The sequence below is a fragment of the Scyliorhinus canicula genome, chromosome 21 (assembly GCF_902713615.1).
Source record: "Scyliorhinus canicula chromosome 21, sScyCan1.1, whole genome shotgun sequence".
NCBI lineage: Eukaryota > Metazoa > Chordata > Chondrichthyes > Carcharhiniformes > Scyliorhinidae > Scyliorhinus > Scyliorhinus canicula.
Window position 1 is genome coordinate 6574496 of NC_052166.1, and position 21293 is coordinate 6595788.

At 54.2% G+C, this 21293-nt stretch overlaps 3 protein-coding genes across 5 annotated transcripts in view; 1 reads left to right on the top strand and 2 right to left on the bottom strand.

Annotated features, from left to right (window-relative positions):
• The window catches only part of LOC119955913 (structural maintenance of chromosomes protein 1A-like), a 45737-nt gene extending 43448 nt beyond the window's left edge, over positions 1–2289 (bottom strand). Inside the window, 1 exon segment of the mRNA XM_038782571.1 lies at positions 2072–2289. Within this exon segment, the coding sequence (XP_038638499.1) occupies positions 2072–2180 (109 nt within the window). The 5' untranslated portion in view covers positions 2181–2289.
• LOC119955431 (RIB43A-like with coiled-coils protein 1) lies at positions 1877–20253 on the top strand. Of its 3 annotated transcripts, none has more exons than XM_038781582.1 (8): positions 1877–1955; positions 3041–3168; positions 9260–9341; positions 10334–10678; positions 10836–10954; positions 12269–12496; positions 15135–15301; positions 19892–20253. In XM_038781582.1, exons 2-8 carry the CDS (start codon positions 3052–3054, stop codon positions 19971–19973), a joined length of 1140 nt encoding a protein of 379 aa, XP_038637510.1. In that variant the 5' UTR covers positions 1877–1955; positions 3041–3051; the 3' UTR covers positions 19974–20253. The 3 variants fall into 3 exon arrangements, with proteins under 3 accessions (XP_038637510.1, XP_038637512.1, XP_038637509.1); XM_038781584.1 differs by lacking the exon at positions 1877–1955 and adding an exon at positions 2784–2955; XM_038781581.1 differs by lacking the exon at positions 1877–1955 and having other exon boundaries at positions 2784–3168.
• Positions 20254–21027: 774 nt separating this feature from the next.
• The window catches only part of hsd17b10 (hydroxysteroid (17-beta) dehydrogenase 10), a 14849-nt gene continuing 14583 nt past the window's right edge, over positions 21028–21293 (bottom strand). Inside the window, exon 6 of the mRNA XM_038781585.1 lies at positions 21028–21263. Within this exon, the coding sequence (XP_038637513.1) occupies positions 21073–21263 (191 nt within the window). The 3' untranslated portion in view covers positions 21028–21072. The remainder of the gene's footprint in view (positions 21264–21293) is intronic.

The following is a 21293-nucleotide window of genomic DNA, read 5'->3' on the forward strand; positions in this document are numbered from 1 at the left end:
TGCCTAATGAAGCTAGACATGAAGATATAGTCGGGATATAAGCAGGAGTACCACGTTTTGAGAAGCATTTTGAAGGAGAGACAAGCGGTTGAGGGAGGGAAACCCGGAGCTTGGTTGTCAGGGGGTGGGCCACTCAAGGAAATATTTGGGCGAGGTTGCAGAGGAAAAAAAAACTTTGGCCAGAGAGGCCGGTTTTTAAGGAACGCCTTAAAGGAAAGGAGACATTTAGAGTCATAACGGTTTACAGCATGGAAAAGCTCCTACGGCCCATCACGTCTGCACCAGTCAAAAACAACCACCGAACTCATCCAATTTCCCAGCACTTGGCCCATAGCCTTGTCTGCCCTGGGATCGAAAGTGCAAATCTAAATTATTCTTAAATGTTATGAGGGTCTCTGACTCCATCACCCTTTCAGGCAGCAAGTTCCAGACTCCTACCACCCTCTGGGTGAAAAATCTCCTAGTTCTCGCCACCGTGAGGCAGCAGTACTAACCACTGCGCCACCGTGCCACCTTGCCCCATATAATTGTATGCATCTCAATAGAGAATGAAATGGAGTGGTGTAACGACAACAATCTCTTCCTCAACGTCAGCAAAACTAAAGAGCTGGTCATTGACTTCAGGAAGCAAAGTATCGTACACACTCCTGTCTGCATCAATGATGCAGAGGCGGAGATGGTTGACAGCTTCAAATTTCTAGGTGCGCACATCAGCAAAATCTGTGCTGGTTAACCCACGTCGACGCTACGACCAAGAAAGCACAAGTCAGGAAACTTGGCATGCCCACGTTGACTCTAACCAACTTTTACAGATGCACCATAGAAAGCATCCTATCTGGCTGCATCACAACCTGGTATAGCAACTGCTCGGCCCAAGACCGCAAGAAACTTCAGAGTCGTGAACACCGCCCAGTCCATCACACAAACCTGCCTCCCATCCATTGACTCCATCTACACCTCCCGCTGCCGGGGGAAAGCAGGCAGCATAATCAAGGATCCCTCCCACCCGGCTTACTCACTCTTCCAACTTCTTCCATCGGGCAGGAGATACAGAAGTCTGAGAACACGCACGAACAGACTCAAAAACAGCTTCTTCCCCGCTGTTACCAGACTCCTAAGCGATCCTCTTATGGACTGATCTGATTTAACACTACACCCCTGTACGCTTCGCCCGATGCCGGTGTCTACGTATTTACATTGTGCACCTTGCGTTGCCATGTATTAAATGATCTGTTTGAGCTGCTCGCTGAAAAATACTTTTCACTGCACTTCGGTACCCGTGACAATAAACAAATTCAATCTTGTCACCCACCCTGTCTCTTCTGCTGCCAAGAAAATAACCCCAGTCTATCCAATCTCCCGTCATAGTTAAAACTCTCCAGCTCAGGAAACAGCCCGGTGAATCTCCCCCGCACCTTTCCCACCCTGCACGTTCTCCCCGTGTCTGCACGGGTTTCCTCCGGGTTTCTCCCACAGTCCAGAAGGGTGGTCTGGGTGGATCGGCCGCGCTAAAAAGCCCCTTAGCGTCCAAACGGGGAGCGGGGGGAGGTGCGGTCCGAGGGTCGGCGCAGACTCAAGGGGCCGAATGGCCTCCTTCTGCACTGTAAGTTCTACAACGTGGATCCCAGAAGTGTACACGTTACTCCCGCTGTGGCCGAACCAAAGTTTTATGCCGTGCCGGAATAACCTCCCTGCTCTTAAACTCTAATGAAGCCCAAGCACACCATATGCCTTCTTAGCCACTGTGTCCACCTGCTCTGATATTTTAAGGGTATGCATTCACACCAAGGTCCCTCTGATCCTCGGTGCTCCCCACAGTCCTGCTCTTTATTCCACTGCCTTGTTTGTCCTGCCCAAGGAGGGAGGGAGGGAGGGGGGGGGACCTTGCAGAATTTCCCCCCCCCATTTTCTGGGTCAGATGTTTGGTGGCCGGGCAGAACTTTGCAAATGCTGAGGTAAGGTCAGGGTGTGGGACCGGGGAGGGGGGGGGGGGGGGGGGGTGTCTGTGGGGAAGAGGGTTTGGGATCCCCGAGGCCCAGCACAGCCCCGGGCTCCGTTTCCGCCTCCTCACCCGAGCCGTTGGGCCCGATGATGGCCGTGAACTTCTTGAAGGGCCCGATGATCTGCCGCCCCTTGTACGACTTGAAGTTCTCGATCTCGATCATCCGCAGGAAACCCATGGCGATCCCGGGTGGTGGGAGGTTGCGGAGGGGGGACGACCAAATAAACCGAGGCCCCGACGGACAACAAACCAGGACTAGGCCTCCCGCCGTCCTGCTCTGAGCATCGCGAGATCCACCTCCTCGTTTGGTTCTCTGGGATTTGTAGTTCTCCCCCCGCCTCTCGCATTGAGAGGGGATAGAGGCCAGGACTCCATCTCCCGGGGTGCATCGCGACGGCGGACGGTTGGGGCTGGAGGGCGCATGCGCCGAGCCACTGAACTACAGCTCCCGCACACCGGAAACAGATTCCTCCCCTTTCAACCGCCCAGGTCCCGCCCGCCCCAGCCCTTTCCCTCCTGTTGGCCTCCGGCCGAACAGACCTGCGTCAATCAACGTCAATCAACGTGATTGCCCCGCCCTCCAAAGAATGGTCCATCTTAATTGGGAGAGAAGGGGGGGGGGGGGGGTTGATCCGGCTTCGATATTTTATCCCTTTTCCGTCCTTTCGACCCATTGCTCAGGCTATGCTCGCAGATCTTTCCATTAAAGAATTATGCGCCATCTAGTTCAGCTGGGTGTCTGGGCCTAAAGAGTTACTTTAAGAATAATTGGCTGAAGATTTCCCCCTATTTTCCTCAAGGTGAAATGTCTCTGTTGCCAAGGCGATCTGGTTGCTTGTTATAGTGACAACAACAACTTGGCACCGAGTTGGGTTTCCAGATAGATGGATGGTGGCTGGCCACAGGGGACCTCCTGCTCAGATTCAAACTCAGCCAAAGCACAGAGCTAGCCAGTGGGAAATAAATTATACACATAAATATATATATATATATATATATAATACAAACTTATATATTTAACATTGTCCATCAATACAGGTGACAAAACCATGTACAAGTTAGACCTTGCTGTCGACCCGAAGCAGACTGCGGCTATCGAGCGCCGGAGGAATGCCGAGCTCCAGCGGCAGAGCCGCATTTTCAACGTCAAGAACCGGATCATCGGGGTAAGCGAGCGGTTTGTCCGCAAGCGGGAGGGGGTTCGGCGTCGATGGGGGGGGGGGGGGGGGGTAGGTGGGGGTCGTTGAGGTAGGAGCAGGAGGTGGTCGTTCAGTAACCTCCAACACCCGTCCGTTGCCATGGGACCCGTTCGTCCATTACGAACCCGGACCAGGCCCCAACAGTATCTCGGATACTGGACAGAAATCCCCAATATTTTATTTGGAATTTTATAAAACTGAGGAAAGGATACCTCGCTCATTGCAAAATAGGGATATGGTATATTAACACAAACATCACTAACACTGTATTAAAGGGGCTGGTTTAGCTCACCAGGCTAAATCGCTGGCTTTTAAAGCAGACCAAGCAGGCCAGCAGCACGGTTCGATTCCCGTACCAGCCTCCCCGGACAGGCGCTGGAATGTGGCTTCATTGAAGCCTACTCGTGACAATAAGCGATTTTCATTTTCATTTTCATTAAAATATATTCTACATCACACAAGGAAATAGATTCCAATTTCCCCTTAAACGATGCTAATCAATACGGTGACACAATAACCCTTAACTGCTATCTTTACTTCCATTCAAACAACAGAACCATCTCAGATCCCAATCCCCTGATAAATAAAGTTAGCACTCAGGAATACTTGCTGTACAGACATGCCTTGAAACTCCACTTTCAAAAAAGAGAGATCTTTTGAGACTGCTGGCAAGAAAAATGTGACTCCGTCAGAACAGTGCCGGATCTCTAGCTGAAGTCTTAAGAAACTGCCTTCATAGCTTGACTTCCAGCTCCCAAATGTACCTCTGAACTGCGTGGAAAGAGACTGCTAGTCTGTCTATGGGCAGATCATTGACTGAACTGTATAGAGACTAGCTGCTTGACTTCTGATTGTGGTGATATGCATCACTGTAAATACACAAGGGGTTAATGTAAATACACGTAGACTAGCTAGACACTAGAGGGAGCACCAGAGACATGACACGCAGACAGTCAACTAATAGGTCAGTAAGATGGGCATTCACGATACACACAGAGGTGACACTACCACATGAGGGTATTACACCAACCCATATAAAAGAACACAGCACACATGCTCAGCTTCTTTCCAGTGGACACTCTCAGTGAGTACACAGGGTTGATTTGGAACACATTACACCAACCACCTGGATTGTAGCAGACTGGTTCGTCAGTCTGAGTAGCTATAGCAGGGTTAACAGGAGAGTCGAATCCAAGTAGGAGAATCGTTAACAGTTTAAATAAACGTGTTAAAGCTATCTCCAAGTCTGAACCTTCCTTTGTCAGAGAGCACATCAAGGAAGCAGCTTATGCTACGTCAAGAGCATAACAAAACACTGATCACATCCCAATCTAAAACCTAAACAGAAAACCACAATATCTGACTGCTTCAGCCCTTGGGCTGCGTCCATGAACTACATCATCTTACTACCTGAACTCAAAATCTCTAACTAAATCACAGGGAACCCTCTTAATCCAAACCAAAATTCATTAGCCCGAGCTTTTACAATGCTTTAATTGCACCTCCGGCTCCCAAAAAGCCTAGCCGTCTTGCAAATCAAGTTTCCTTAAAAACACTGCATCAGCAGTCATACACAGGCTTTTAACCCTAACTGCATATAATACATCTGAAAATGCCGAAATTCATCACACTACCCCCTATAAAAACACTACTCTAACCCAAACTTTTAACTATTGCTGCACCAAATAATTAATAAATTAATAATTGCTTATTGTCACAAGTAGGCTTCAATGAAGTTACTGTGAAAAGCCCCTCGTCTCCACATTCTGGCACCTGTTCGGGGAGGTTGGCACGGGAATTGAACCTGCGCTGCTGGCATTGTTCTGCATTACAAGCCAGCTGTTTAGCCCACTGTGCTAAACCAGCCCCTACATACAATACATCTGCAATTCCTACATTCATCACACTCTCTTAAATGAGCGGCCCCTTTACTCTGAGATTACACCCTCTGATCCTAGCCTCTTCCCACAAGTGGAAACAACTTCTCAGCATCTACCCTGTCAATCCCGCCGAGAATCCTATCTGTCTCAATACGGTCTCCTCCCAATCTTCTAAACTCCCAACGAGCACAACGTTCAAACTTCCAATGAGACAGCTGTCAGTTTGTCACCCGATTCCATGTGCCTTTATTCCCACATCCCTCGGGAACTCCAGTCCGGCAAAACGGTGAGGAAAGAAAATCTCCTGATGCGTGAATGGAGGCTGCGGCAGTCAATCCCCATCCCCCCCCCTTTCTGGCTTTTCCTGTCCGTAACCCCTATGGTAGGAGGGAGGGAGGGAAGTGGTTCACGGAACACCATGCACATATACCCCAAGCGTCTCTTTTTTTGAATGGAGGCCCTCGAGGCAGTGAACTCACAAGCGATCCAGGGTCCACATCCATCTGTGGCATCGACGTCCGTGATTGGAGCTGTTGAATGTGTTACGGTGGGGCAGGCTGTCAGTGCCAGGTATTACAATCCCAGACCAGACCCCAACCCCAGTGGTTGGGATATTGGACAGAAACCCCAATATTGTAGTTTATTTGAAAGACTGTGCGGAAAGAATGATTGGCTCCAGGAGAGGCTGCGTGAAGAAACAGGGCTAGGTTATATTTAAAGCAAAACTTTCTTACGGCTACAATATTAAACTTTTCAACTTCGTACCCAAAAAGAACTTACAATTTACACCATAAACCATGCTGATCCATGCTGATCAATACGGTGACACCAGAAAATAAAAATTCAGCTCTATATCCTTCGATGGCCTAATTCTGCTCCCATGCCTCAGGAAGGCAGACAGCATTATCCAATACCCCTCCCACCCAGGCATTGCCGTCTTCCAGACCCTTCCATCAGGCAGAAGGTACAGAAGTCTGAAGACTCGGACGTCCAGACATAGGAACAACTTCTTCCCCACAGCTACAAGACTCCTCAACAACTCCCTCAGACCGATCTGTTCCCTGGAAGATGCCCTATGTTGCTCTTGCTTATATATTTGCTTTGTTTGGCCCCTTGTTCCGCACTGTAATTAATCACTGTTTGATGATGTACCATTTGTCAATGACAAATCTCTGTTGATTATTCTTTTGTCTACTATGTACGTACTGTATACGTTACCTCGGCCGCAGAAAAATAATTTTCACTGTCCACTGTAGCACAAGTGGATAGCACTGTGGCTTCACAGTGGCAGGGTCCCAGGTTCGATTCCCCGCTGGGTCGCTGTCTGTGCGGAGTCTGCACGTCCTCCCCGTGTCTGCGTGGGTTTCCTCCGGGTGCTCCGGTTTCCTCCCACAGTCCAAAGACATGCAAGTTAGGTGGATTGGCCATGATTAATTGCCCTTAGCGTCCAAAATAGTTAGGAGGGGTTATTGGGTTATGGGGATAGGGTGGAAGTGAGGGCTTAAGTGGGTCGGTGCAGACTCAATGGCCAAATAGCCTCTTGTTCTATATATTTATGTACTTCGGTACATGTGACAATAAATCATATCGAATCAGAAATGTCTTCTGGTCTATTTGTGGACTCAGCATCAGGCAGATCAGAATTCAATTCCTCTCTCCAAAGATTTCCCCACAAAACTGCCTCAAAGGCTTTTCAAAATGTCTCCCCTTCCTTGGCTCCACCAAGCAATGGCCTCATCTCCCCAAGCTGAAAAAACAAATGATCTCTGCAGGCTGCAAAGCACAGTAACTCCCCAGGGACTTCCCCAGTCAAACCACAGTCCATTAGCCCAGACTGAAAATACACATTCCTGCTCAAAGCATCCAGGCACTGCAAAACAGAATTTAAAAAAAAAAAAACATGACCCCTGCAGTCAAACACACTCCAAACCCAGGCTTTTAACCTTGTAGATTGCCCAATACTTAGAATCAGATACTCCTAAAGCCTTCCAGTCATCACGCAGGCTGCCCATATCCGAACGCGAAATGCGAACAAGCTATCACAACAGTTTTGCAATTTGACTTTTATAAAGAAGAATCTGAAGTCAGGAGAAAGAATGTCAAACCACTTACGGAGGTTTAAAAAATAAACTACATTCAAATATTTATTTGAAAAAAGAAGAGAATGTAAAGATTACATTTACACAATTAACGGACAGTTGCCCCAAAGAATTCTGTTCAATGAACTCAGAGCTATGCATCCTGTTTAGGCAACGGCCCTGACAGATTTCAACCTAGAAAATTCCAGTTAAATTAACACAAATCCGTTGTTTCTTTGGGACAATTTTATCACAGGCCTTGTTCTCTCTCCATCTTCCTACACCGGGAGCCAAAATATGTCTCCCTGGGGCAGATATGAATGTGCCAAATTGGAACAGAGGTTGGCCTCACAAGCCTGCTCCGCCATTCAATTAGATCAAGACTTATGACCAGGTGGATGGGCTTTTAACCTGATTTAGGGGGAGAATAGAGTATTTGGAAGACAGCATGAAGCATAGAAATATAGAAAATATATAGCATAGTGGTTAGCACAAATGCTTCACAGCTCCAGGGTCCCAGGTTCGATTCCCGGCTGGGTCACTGTCTGTGCGGAGTCTGCACGTTTTCCCCGTGCGTGCGTGGGTTTCCTCCGGGTGCTCCGGTTTCCTCCCACAGTCTAAAGACGTGCAGGTTAGGTGGAGTGGCCATGCTAAATTGCCCTTAGTGTCCAAAATTGTCCTTAAAGTTCGGTGGGGTTACTGGATTATGGGGATAGGGTGGAGGTAGGGTGCTCTTTCCAAGAGCCGGTGCAGACTCAATGGGCCGAATGGCCTCCTTCTGCCCTGTAAATTCTATGAAATTCTATGAAAATAGGAGCAGGGGGAGGCCATTCAGCCCTTCGAGCCTGCTCTGCCATTTATTAATGATTTTGGTTGATCATCCAGCTCAATAGCCTCATCCCGCTTTCTCCCTCTTCGCCCCGAGGGCTATATCTAACGGCTTCTTGAAAACATGCAATGTTTTGGCCTCAACGACTTCCAGTGGTAACGAATTCCACAGGCCGACCACTCTCTGGGTGAAGAAACTTCTCCTCATCTCTGCCCTAAGTGGTCTACCCCGTATCCTCAGACTGTGACCCCTGGTTCTGGACACCCCCCCCCCACCATCGGGAATATCCTTCCTGCATCTTGGGGCCTCACGGTAGCATGGTGGTTAGCATCAATGCTTCACAGCTCCAGGGTCCCAGGTTCGATTCCCGGCTGGGTCACTGTCTGTGTGGAGTCTGCACGTCCTCCCTGTGTGTGCGTGGGTTTCCTCCGGGTGCTCCGGTTTCCTCCCACAGTCCAAAGATGTGCGGGTTAGGTGGATTGGCCATGCTAAATTGCCCGTAGTGTAAGGTTAATGGGGGGATTGTTGGGTTACAGGTTACGTGGGTTTAAGTAGGGTGATCATTGCTCGGCACAACATCGAGGGCCGAAGGGCCTGTTCTGTGCTGTACTGTTCTAAGTCTAAATCTACCCTGTCCAGTCCTGTTCGAATTTTATAGGTTTCTATGAGCTCCCCCCTCATTCTTCTGAACTCCAGCAAATATGATGCCAATCGACTCAATCTCTCCTCGTCGGTCACTCCTGCCACTCCAGGATTCAGTCTGGTAAACCTTCTCTGCACTTCCTCTAGCTCAAGAACATCCTTCTCTCAGAGAAGGAGACCAAAACTGCTCACACTATTCCAGGTGTGGCCTCACCAGGGCTCTGCAAATTGCAGCAAGACATCCCAGCTCCTGTACTCGAATCCTCTCGCAATGAAGGCCAACATACCATTAGCCTTCTTTACCGCCTGCTGTACCTGCATGGTTCCCTTCAGCGACTGGTGTCTCATTGCACATTCAGGTGTCACCATTTTGAACGACTTAGCAAGCTCCTCCTGGTCATGAACCCCCTCACGCTACAACGGAGGGGACAGGAAAGATATAGAATTGACTAAATGAGAGGCTGCTGGGATGAGATGTTATTGGGGTTGGGGGGGGGGGGGGGGGGGAGAGACAGCAGAGGCTCATGTAGAGCATGGCACAGGTGGCCCGTTTGAGTGACACATCTCAGGTAACCTTCCACCCATCTCACGGATCTTGCCATTTCTCTCCATTTTGATTGGTTGGAAAGGTCGATCGCCCGTTCTTGGACAATCAAGTGCTTGATAAGAAGACGAGCGAGGACAGGGAGCGGCTCTGGCACGAAGCTCACGGTAATTATCTCTGTACAGCCCCGAGCACAAATCTTCACTCGGCATTAACTCAGCACAAAACGGCCAAAATCACTCAGAGCAGCGTGCGGCACGAACAAATCCGATGGATATACGAAGCATGTAGTCAGGACAATGTAAAAGGAGCTTTACTCGGTATCTAACCCCGTGCTGTACCTGTCCTGGGAGTGTTTGATGGGGACAGTGTAGAGGAAGCCTCATTATCTAAGCCCGTGCTGTTCCTGTCCTGGGAGTGTGTGATGGGAATAAGGCTGAAGAGGGTTTTAGTGTCGGCCGAGGTACCCTCAGCAGTTTGCTTGCCTTAGTTCAAGGTAGTACAAACTAAGGGAGCACCGCACTGTCGGAGGGTCAGTGCTGAGAGAGAGCCTCACTGTCGGAGGGTCAGCACTGAGGGAGCGCCGCACTGTCAGAGGGTCAGCGCTGAGGGAGTGCCACACTGTCGGAGGGTCAGTGCTGAGGGAGCGCCGCACTGTCGGAGGGTCAGTGCTGAGGGAGCGCCACACTGTTGGAGGATCAGTGCTGAGGGAGCACCGCACTATCGGAGGGTCAGTGCTGAGGGAGCGCCGCACTGTCAGAGGGTCAGTGCTGAGGGAGCGCCGCACTGTCGGAGGGTCAGTGCTGAGGGAGCGCCGCACTGTCAGAGGGTCAGCGCTGAGGGAGTGCCACACTGTCGGAGGGTCAGTGCTGAGGGAGCGCCGCACTGTCGGAGGGTCAGTGCTGAGGGAGCGCCACACTGTTGGAGGGTCAGTGCTGAGGGAGCGCCACACTGTTGGAGGGTCAGTGCTGAGGGAGCGCCGCACTGTCGGAGGGTCAGTGCTGAGGGAGCGCCGCACTGTCGGAGGGTCAGTGCTGAGGGAGCGCCGCACTGTCGGAGGGTCAGTGCTGAGGGAGCCTCGCACTGTCGGAGGGTCAGTGCTGAGGGAGAGCCGCACTGTCGGAGGGTCAGTACTGACGGAGTCACTTTTTTTGTCCAGATTCTGAAAACCTGCGCTATGTGAAGACGGCCCAGCTGCTCGAGGCGCAGGAACAGGAGCGAGTCCGCGAGCTGAACAAGGAGGTGGACGAGTATCGTTTGCGTTACCAGCAGCCAGAGAACCAGCGTGAGTTCGACCTATGGGACCCGGACATGCTGAAAAAAGACATGCCCGCCCGGGTCAGCGACGACGACCCCCGCTGCGGCCCCTCCAGCCTGCAGAAGTTCGCCGGCGAGGACTTAAATGAGAAGGCGCGGAACAAATTCCAGCAGCAGGAATCCCGCAAGTGGCTCACCGCGCAGAGAATGGAGAAAGAGCGGGCGGAGCGGGACCAGAAATACGCAGGTACTCGAGGTTCCTCCCACGCCCTCCCCGTGGCTCAGTTTCCCCTCCGCCCCTCTCTTCCCCCCCCCCCCCTCCAAATCCCCCGCCGCCTGAGCCTCAGCTTCACCTGTCTCTCCCTGTGTGTCTCTCCCCTCCCCGCCCCTTCGACCCCTGACAGATGACCTGCATCACAAGAAGGAGATGGAGCTCGACGCGAGAGCCTTGAAGCTCGCCGAGATGGAGGAAGAGGCTCGCCGAGCCATCGACACCGCCACCCTCAACTACAACATGGCACTGGTAGGAGCTCTCTTATCAGTCGGGGGGGGGGGGGGGTCCGAGCACCGGGGGGGGGGGGGGGGGGGGGGGGGTTGGGGGGGAGAGAGAGAGAATCTGGGACTGTACTCGTTGGAATTTAGAAGGATGAGGGGGGATCTTATAGAAACATTTAAAATTATGAAGGGAATAGATAGGATAGATGCGGGCAGGTTGTTTCCACTGGCGGGTGACAGCAGAACTAGGGGGCATGGCCTCAAAATAAGGGGAAGTAGATTTAGGACTGAGTGTAGGAGGAACTTCTTCACCCAAAGGGTTGTGAATCTATGGAATTCCTTGCCCAGTGAAGCAGTTGAGGCTCCTTCATTACATGTTTTTAAGGTAAAGATAGATAGTTTTTTGAAGAATAAAGGGATTAAGGGTTATGGTGTTCGGGCCGGAAAGTGGAGCTGAGTCCACAAAAGATCAGCCATGATCTAATTGAATGGCGGAGCAGGCTCGAGGGGCCAGATGGCCTAATCCTGCTCCTAGTTCTTATGTTCTTATGTTTCTTATGAGAGGGTGGTTGGGCAGGATAGCGTACATTTTCTCTGAAGACTGTTGTGCGCCTTTGGAACTCTCAAAAGGCAATGGGGGCTGGATTTTGGGGGTTGCCTGGGGGTGGGGGGGGGGTGGGGGTGGGCGAGCCTCACTGAATAATCATAAGGCGGCGGTTGATAGATTGATGTTAGGGACATCTCGACAAATATGTGAATAGTGTGGGACTGGAAGGATAAGGACTCCGTAAGTGTAGACAGTTTTAGTATAGGCATGGTCGGCACAGGCTTGAAGGGCCGAAGGGCCTGTTCCTGTGCTGTATTGTTCTTTGTTGGGCGAGGAATCTAGGCGGTTGGTGTACAGTCTCCGAATAAGGTTGGGGGGGGGGGGGGGGGGGGGGTGGTTGCTTAGGACTGATTGGGGGGAAAGCAGGACTTGAGGGGTTGATGGGCCTCCTCCCGCTCCTAATCCTTGTGCAATAATAAAAGCAAAACACCGCGAGTGCTGAAGCAAAAAAGGGAAAATATATCCAGCGGGTGGGGCAGCGTCAGTGGAGGGAGAAACAAGAGTTGACGTCTCGAGTCCTCATGGCACTTCTTCAGAACTTCAGAGTTTTGGACTCGAAACGTTCACTCTTATTTCTACCTCACAGACGCTGCCCGACAGGCTGAGTTATTTCCCAGCACTTCCCGTTTAATTGTAACGTGGGGAGGTTTGACCCCACCCCCCCCCCCCCCCCCCCTCCTTCCCATCCCGTCCCTGGACCTCTCCTCAAAGAGCTCATGTCCACTTTCTCTGCAGGCCGCCGAGCAAGCGGCGGTGCGGGACGTGGCGAGGCGGCAGGAGACAGACGAGAACTACGCCGAGATCGGGAACCACGTGTACGGGGACATCCTGACGGAGAATCCGGAGGTGGCGGTCAGCGCCTTCGGCCCTCACCGCGTGGTGACGGACCGCTGGAAGGGGATGAGCCCGGAGCAGCTGGAGGCGATCGACCGGGAGCGGCGGCGGCAGCTCGAGGAGAACAAGGTGAGCACCTCCCCCCCCCCCCCCCCGGGAGTAAAATATCTCCAACCATTGGGCATCGCCGCAGGGCTGACCTCCCTATGCGGAGGGTCGGCCGACCAACAGGAAACAGGGAGCCGGGATATTCAGGTTTGGCAGGCCGTAATGGAAGGACTGCCATGATGGGTCGAAGCACGGGCCAACCGTACGGCAGCCAAGTTGACTTGACGATACAAAGCGAGGCGGGAATGAAGCTGTGAGCAGGATACAGAGAGTCTGCGAAGGAATACCGATTGGGTTTCGGAGTGGGCCAAGAGTTTGGCGGACAGTTTGGGAAAATGCGAGGCTGCCCACTTTGGTGAGGAAGGGTGGGGAGCGGGGGGAATAGAAACATAATATTATTGAAATTGAGAGAGAGAGACTGCAAAATTCTACGACAGAGGGATTGATCCTCTCACGGTCGAATCTAGAACCAGGGTCCTCCGTTTAAAAATACGGATTCGCCCATTTAGAGCTGGGATGAGAATAATTACTTTCCCCGCGAGAGAACTTTCTTCCTCAAAAGGCGGTAGAGGCGGACATTTCTAAATTTATTCAGGGGTGAATAAATTCCTGATGAGCAAGTAGCTGTGTGTGTGTGTGCGTGCGGGGTGGGGTGGGGGGGGGGGGGGGGGCGCAGGCAAGTGGGACTGCGGAGACAATCATATGAGCCATAATTTCAGTGAATGGGGGGCGGGCAGCAGGATTCAAGGGGCCGTGGCCCCTCCTGCTCCTAATTTGTACCTGGGTGTCTTTGAGCGTAGAACATTACAGCGCAGTACAGGCCCATCGGCCCTCGATGTTCCGCCGACCTGTGAACCCAATCTAAAGCCCATCTACATATCATCCATATGTTTATCCAATGACCATTGAAATGCCCTTAATGTTGGCATTTATATAGAAATGGATCGCCAAAGGTTACTACGCAGGCACAGCAAGTGATTAAGAAACCAAATAAGATGTTGTCCTTTATTGCGATGTTGGGGGGGGGGGTGAATGAAAAATGAAAATCGCTTATTGTCACAAGTAGGCTTCAAATGAAGTTACTGTGAAAAGCCCCGAGGGTGGAGTATAATAGTCAGGAAGTCTTGCTCCACCTGTACAGAGTTTGGTGTTTCCGCAGCTGGAGTACTGCGTAGATTTGGCCTCCTTACCCTTACTGAAAGAAGGTTGACTGGGCAGATTCCTGGGATGAGGACGGGGTTGAGCAGGTCGGGGCCCTCGGAGTCTAGAAGAACGAGAGGAGAACTTACGGAAACATATCAGATTCTGAGGGGGGTGGGTTGGCACGGTAAATGCTGAGAGGCTGTTTTCCTCCCTCATGAGGGAGGAGAATCTAGAACTGGGGGGCGGCATCGTTTGAGAATAAGGGGGTCTCCCATTGAAGACGGAGATGAGGAGGAATTTCTTCTCTCGGGGGGGGGGGGGTCAGTCTGTGGAAACCCCCCCCCCCCCCCACCCCAGAATGCAGTGGGGTCTGCGGCTCATTCAAGGCCGAGACGGACAGATTTCTGATCAACGAAGGGGGGGGTCGAGGGTTATGGAGTGGGGGGGGGGGGGAGACAGACAGGAAAGTGGAGCCGAGACCCCAATGATACGATCTTATCGGATGGGAGGCCGGGACTCGAGTGGCCTCCACCCGATTCTTCAGTTCAGCATCCAAACCGCCAGCGGCCTAACGCTCCCCTTAAAGTGAAGGCCCTTTGGCGTCTCGAGCCTGCTGATCCATCATGCTGTTGGATAGATCATGGCCGACATGCATGGGAACACGGCCCCACCCGTCCTCCCTGAACGTCAGGTTGCTCGGCTGGCTGTCGTTTCATTTCGCTGGGCAGAGGCCCAGCATTTGTTGCCCAATCCTAATTGCTCTTTGAACTGAGTATCTCGCTAGGGGCCATTTCGAAGGTGCAGTTAAGGGTTGTGGGGGAAAGGGGGGGGGGGGGGTGCGGTTCTGGCCTCGCGTGTAGCCCAGATAGGTGTAAGGACGGCAGATTTCTGTCCTTAAAGGGGACATTAGTGAACCTGCCGGGGTTTTAACAACAATCGATGATAGTCTCGCGGCCGCCGTGACTGAAACCAGCTTCATAATTCCAAATTTGATTCATCCAAGTGAAATTCCCACCGAGTGCCGTGGTGAGATTTGAACTCACCGAGTTGTTCGAGCCAGTGTGTGCAGTTCTGGTCACCACACTCTACAGTAAACACAGTCTATTTAAACAGTGTCCTACAATAAACAGAGTCTGTTTAAACAGTGCACTACAGTAAACAGAGTCTATTTAAACAGTGCACTACAGTAAACTCTGTAAACTAAACCTTTGGCGATCCATTTCTATATAAATGCCAACATTAAGGGCATTTGTTTATATATCGGTGCCTCACCCGCCTTCTGAAATTCTGGAGTGCTGACGTTGAATTGCTGACACAACGAACGTGTCATCGAAATGTCGACTGGCCGTCCACACGACCCTTGAACTCTGAACCCCCCCCCCGGTTTGTGGGGCCTGAATCCTGGTCTGTAGGGGGTTGCGGTTTCCCGCTGGATCGGGTGGAATTCTCTCGCGGGTTGACCCTCAATTGACGGTCTCCCCCCCCCCCCCCCCCCCCCCCCCCACCAAACTTGCAGAGACGGAGGATGAAAGAGGCTCAGGACGAGGCTGAGTGGGACCATCAGCGGATCCTGGCAGCGCGAGCCGCTTTGGCGCTCCAGGAGAAAGAGGCAGAGGAAGCCAGGCGACTGAGGCAAGAGCTGGACAATTACAACAACCAGCTGGCCAAGGAGCAGCTCTCACAGTGAGTATCACGGCGGGGAGGAGGCAGGACGAGTTGGGCGAAGGGGTTTTACTTTCCACTTGTAATGTGGTGTCCATCAGCGACAGGCCTGGCTTCAGCTCCCCCCCACCCCCCCCAACCCCGGAGCACCACAGTCACCTCTGCCACCAACACAGCACGCCGAGCGCAGGGAATGGGGAACTCCCCCAGCAGCAATCACACAAACCATCACTAGTTGCCCTTTAGGACGTGCTGCTGAGCTGCTTTCTTGAACCGCTGCAGTCCCTTTGGGTAGGTACACCCACAATGCTGTTAGGGAGGGAGTTCCAGGATTTTTGACTCAGTGACAGTGAAGGAATGGCCGATATATTTATTTCCAAGTAGCGGTGGAGAGTGACTCCCTCTCCAGCTCAGTGGGGGTCCCAGTTATCCACTGCTCCTTTTCTTCTGGATGGTCATGGGTTTGGAAGGACAGGTGCCACATTTGACAGGGAAGACAGGCCACATGTTCAAAGTTTCATCCCAAAGACCGACCCTCCGGCAGTGCGGCGCTCCCCCAGTACTAACCCTCCGACAGCACGGCGCTCCCTCAGCACTGACCCTCCAACAGTGCGGCGCTCCCTCAGCACTGACCTCCGACAGTGCGGCGCTCCCTCAGCACTGACCCTCCGACAGCGCGGCGCTCCCTCAGCACTGACCCTCCGACAGAGCGGCGCTCCCTCAGCACTGACCCTCCGATAGTGCGATGCTCCCTCAGCACTGACCCTCCGACAGTGCGGCGCTCCCTCAGCACTGACCCTCCGACAGTGCGGAGCTCCCTCAGCACTGACCCTCCGACAGTGCAACACTCCCTCAGCACTGACCCCCCCCGACAGTGCGGTGCTCCCTCAGCACTGACCCCCCGACAGTGCGGCGCTCCCTCAGCACTGACCCTCCGACAGTGCGGCGCTCCCGAAGTACTGACCCTCCGACAGTGCGCCGCTCCCTCAGCACTGACCCTCCGACAGTGCGGCGCTCCCTCAGCACTGACCCTCCGACAGTGCGGCGCTCCCTCAGTACTGACCCTCCGACAGTGCGGCGCTCCCTCAGCACTGACCCTCCGACAGTACGGCGCTCCCTCAGCACTGACCCTCCGACAGTGCGGCGCTCCCTCAGCACTGACCCTCCGACAGAGTGGCGCTCCCTCAGTACTGACACTCCCAACGTGACCCTGAGCACAGACCCTCCAACATTTTGTGGCAGTCTCTATTCTGTTTATCTCTCTGTTTCTTTCTCTATTCTGTTTATCTCTCTCGGTTTGTTTCTTTCTGTTTCTCTCTCTGTTTCTCACTTTACCTCTCTCTGTTTCTGCAGGAATGGATTCCCTTTGTCAAAATCGCTGAGTGTGGATGTGCCCAGCACTGACCCCCCCCAAATGTGCGGCGCTCCCACAGTACTGACCCTCCGACAGTGTGGCGCTCCTACAGTACTGACCCTCTGACAGTGCAGCGCTTCCGCAGTACTGACCCTCCGACAGTGCAGCGCTCCCACAGCACTGACCCTCCGACAGTGCGGCGCTCCCGAAGTACTGACCCTCCGACAGTGCGGTGCTCCCTCAGTACTGACCCTCCGACAGTGCGCCGCTCCCTCAGTACTGACCCTCCGACAGTGCGGCGCTCCCTCAGTACTGACCCTCCTACAGTGCGGCGCTCCCTCAGTACTGACCCTCTGACAGTGTGGCGCTCCCTCAGTACTGACCCTCCGACAGTGCGGCGCTCCCTCAGTACTGACCCTCCGACAGTGCAGCGCTCCCTCAGCACTGACCCTCCGACAGTGCGGCGCTCCCTCAGCACTGACCCTCCCACAGTGCGCCGCTCCCTCAGCACTGATCCTCCGACAGTGCGGCCCTCCCTCAGCACTGACCCTCCGACAGTGCAACACTCCCTCAGCACTGACCCCCCCGACAGTGCGGTGCTCCCTCAGCACTGACCCTCCGACAGTGCGGCGCTCCCTCAGTACTGACCCTCCGACAGTGCGGCGCTCCCTCAGCACTGACCCTCCGACAGTGCGGCGCTCCCTCAGCACTGACCCTCCGACAGTGCGGCGCTCCCTCAGCACTGACCCTCCGACAGAGTGGCGCTCCCTCAGTACTGACACTCCCAATGTGACCCTGAGCACAGACCCTCCAACATTTTGTGGCAGTCTCTATTCTGTTTATCTCTCTGTTTCTTTCTCTGTTCTGTTTATCTCTCTCGGTTTGTTTCTTTCTGTTTCTCTCTCTGTTTCTCACTTTGCCTCTCTCTGTTTCTGCAGGAATGGGTTCCCTTTGTCAAAATCGCTGAGTGTGGATGTGCCCAGCACTGACCCCCCCCAAACGTGCGGCGCTCCCACAGTACTGACCCTCCGACAGTGCGGCGCTCCCGCAGTACTGACCCTCCGACAGTGCGGCGCTCCCTCAGCACTGACCCTCCGACAGTGCGGCGCTCCATCAGCACTGACCCTCCGACAGTGCCGCGCTCCCTCAGCACTGACCCTCCGACAGTGCCGCGCACCCTCAGCACTGACCCTCCGACAGTGCGGCGCTCCCTCAGCACTGACCCTCCGACAGTGCGGCGCTCCTACAGTACTGACCCTCCGACAGTGCGGCGCTCCCGCAGTACTGACCCTCCGACAGTGCGGCGCTCCCGCAGCACTGACCCTCCGACAGTGCGGCGCTCCCGCAGTACTGACCCTCCGACAGTGCGGCGCTCCCGAAGTACTGACCCTCCGACAGTGCGGCGCTCCCGAAGTACTGACCCTCCGACAGTGCGGCGCTTCCGCAGTACTGACCCTCCGACAGTTCGGCGCTCCCTCAGCACTGACCCTCCGACAGCACGGCGCTCCCTCAGCACTGACTCCGACAGTGCGGCGCTCCCTCAGCACTGACCCTCTGACAGTGCAGCGCTTCCGCAGTACTGACCCTCCGACAGTGCAGCGCTTCCGCAGTACTGACCCTCCGACAGTGCGGCGCTCCCTCAGCACTGACCCTCCAACAGTGCGGTGCTTCCTCAGCACTGACCCTCCGACAGTGCAGTGCTCCCTCAGTACTGATCCTCCGACAGTGCGGTGCTCCCTCAGCACTGACCCTCCGACAGAGTGGCGCTCCCTCAGTACTGACACTCCCAATGTGACCCTGAGCACAGACCCTCCAACATTTTGTGGCAGTCTCTATTCTGTTTATCTCTCTGTTTCTTTCTCTGTTCTGTTTATCTCTCTCGGTTTGTTTCTTTCTGTTTCTCTCTCTGTTTCTCACTTTACCTCTCTCTGTTTCTGCAGGAATGGGTTCCCTTTGTCAAAATCGCTGAGTGTGGATGTGCCCAGCACTGACCCCCCCCCCAAACGTGCGGCGCTCCCTCAGCACTGACCCTCCGACAGTGCGGCGCTCCTACAGTACTGACCCTCCGACAGTGCGGGGCTCCCTCAGCACTGACCCTCCGACAGTGCGGCGCTCCATCAGCACTGACCCTCCGACAGTGCCGCGCACCCTCAGCACTGACCCTCCGACAGTGCCGCGCACCCTCAGCACTGACCCTCCGACAGTGCGGCGCTCCCTCAGCACTGACCCTCCGACAGTGCGGCGCTCCTACAGTACTGACCCTCCGACAGTGCGGCGCTCCCGCAGCACTGACCCTCCGACAGTGCGGCGCTCCCGCAGCACTGACCCTCCGACAGTGCGGCGCTCCCGCAGTACTGACCCTCCGATAGTGCGGCGCTCCCGAAGTACTGACCCTCCGACAGTGCGGCGCTCCTGCAGTACTGACCCTCCGACAGTGCGGCGCTCCCTCAGCACTGACCCTCCGACAGTTCGGCGCTCCCTCAGCACTGACCCTCCGACAGCACGGCGCTCCCTCAGCACTGACTCCGACAGTGCGGCGCTCCCTCAGCACTGACCCTCTGACAGTGCAGCGCTTCCGCAGTACTGACCCTCCGACAGTGCAGCGCTCCCGCAGTACTGACCCTCCGACAGTGCGGCGCTCCCTCAGCACTGACCCTCCAACAGTGCGGTGCTTCCTCAGCACTGACCCTCCGACAGTGCAGTGCTCCCTCAGTACTGATCCTCCGACAGTGCGGTGCTCCCTCAGCACTGACCCTCCGACAGTGCGGCGCTCCCTCAGTACTGACCCTCCGACAGTGCGGCGCTCCCTCAGTACTGACACTCCCAACGTGACCGAGCACAGACCCTCCAACATTTTGTTGCACATTACACTCAAATGAGACGGCCTAACTGGTGCTTTACTCTGTATCTAACCACCCCCCCCCCCCCCCCCCCCCCCCCCCCCCGGCCGTGCTGTACCTGTCCTGGGAGTGTTTGATGGGGACAGTGTAGAGGGAGCTTTACTCTGTATCTAACCCCCGTGCTGTACCTGTCCTGGGAGTGTTTGATGGGGACAGTGCAGAGGGAGCTTTACTCTGTATCTAACCCCGTGCTGTACCTGTCCTGGGAGTGTTTGATGGAGACAGTGTAGAGGGAGCTTTACTCTGTATCTAACCCCGTGCTGTACCTGTCCTGGGAGTGTTTGATGGAGACAGTGTGGGTGGGAGAAATATTTTGCAGCAGATCGGATTACTCATGATGAAAATTCTGATTTGCAGCCAAGTGTACCTGGATAAGGAGGTTTACACTAACCCACCAACTGCTCAGTATTTCCTGCAGTTCAACACGTCCAGCCGTTGAGGCGCTGGGCAGCTCAGTGCAGGATTGCAGGACACTGTTACAGGATATTGGTGCTGACCCAAGCAGACGTCTTTGAACAGATTTGAACTGGATCCTTGAGTTTCACCCCCCCCCCCCCAGGACCAGTCAGAACATTATTGAAAGTTTGATTCCTGCTCGCCCCTCATCACGGAGACCCCTGTAACCACCCACACTCCTGACATCGTTGAGAAATTAAACCCGAATATTTTTGTGATGAGTTTTCTCCCAGATTTTGAAATAAAGATGCATGCAAACTGTTTGTCGAATCGCTCGTCATAATTTAATACAGAGAATTCACAGTGCGATCAGCTTTTCCGGTTCCGCCAGGCTCATGATGAGAGTCCGTGCTCCCCTTCACAGCTGGGAGCTGGGCGACGTGGGCAGAGAGGATCGCCCGTCCGCAGTGAGGACAGCCACGCACAGACACGCTGATTACGATAGATATCGGAACGGTATCGGTCAGACTGCTGGGGAAAGCAGCTGGCGTCCAGAACACCCCCCCCCCCCCCCCCCCCCCCGGCCACAGGGAGAGAGTCCAACAATTTGTCCGCCCCCATTGACGGCAGGTTGAGGGAACACCCCCCCCCCCAACACCTCCCCATCCTCTTTGTGCGTCTTTAAGGCAATAGTTGGTTCAGGCAGTCTGACATTATACATGTCCCACTTCTCTAACCCACCCAACACCCCCTCCCCAGTGCTCACTACCCCCCTTCCCCAGGCCGGGTGGTCTCAGTAAACGTCAGCAACCCCCCCCCCCCCGGGACTACGGTCCAACAAGTGGAAGGATGGGGAGTGAACTTAAGGTTTCGCCCTCCCTCCAGCCTCACAGTTGTAAGGGGGGGGGGGGGGGGGGGGGGGAGAGGAGTGGAGGGGGTTCAGTGGATATCGGGCCCCAAGGACGGATTGCGAGTGGTGGAATATGGTGCGTCGCGATATCTCCAGTAGGTAGTCAGGGTAAAAAAGGGGTCTTCAATGTTTGTCTGTCAGGCGGTGGTTGAGAAGCTCCCCCACCCCCCCAACTCCTGCCCCGCACCCCCTCCCGTCCCCTACCCCCACCTTCCATCCTGCCCGCCTCCCTCTAGGGCTGCATGCGGATGGCTCCATCCAAACGGATCACCTCTCCGTTCAGCATGGGGTTCTCGACGATGGCCTGCACCAGGTGGGCGTACTCAGCCGGATCCCCCAGTCGGCTGGGGAACGGCACCTGGCGGGCCAGGAAACTCCGCACCTTCTCCGGGAGGCCGGCCAGCAGCGGAGTGGAAAACAGACCTGGGAAGGGACAGAGGGGGGGGGGGGGGG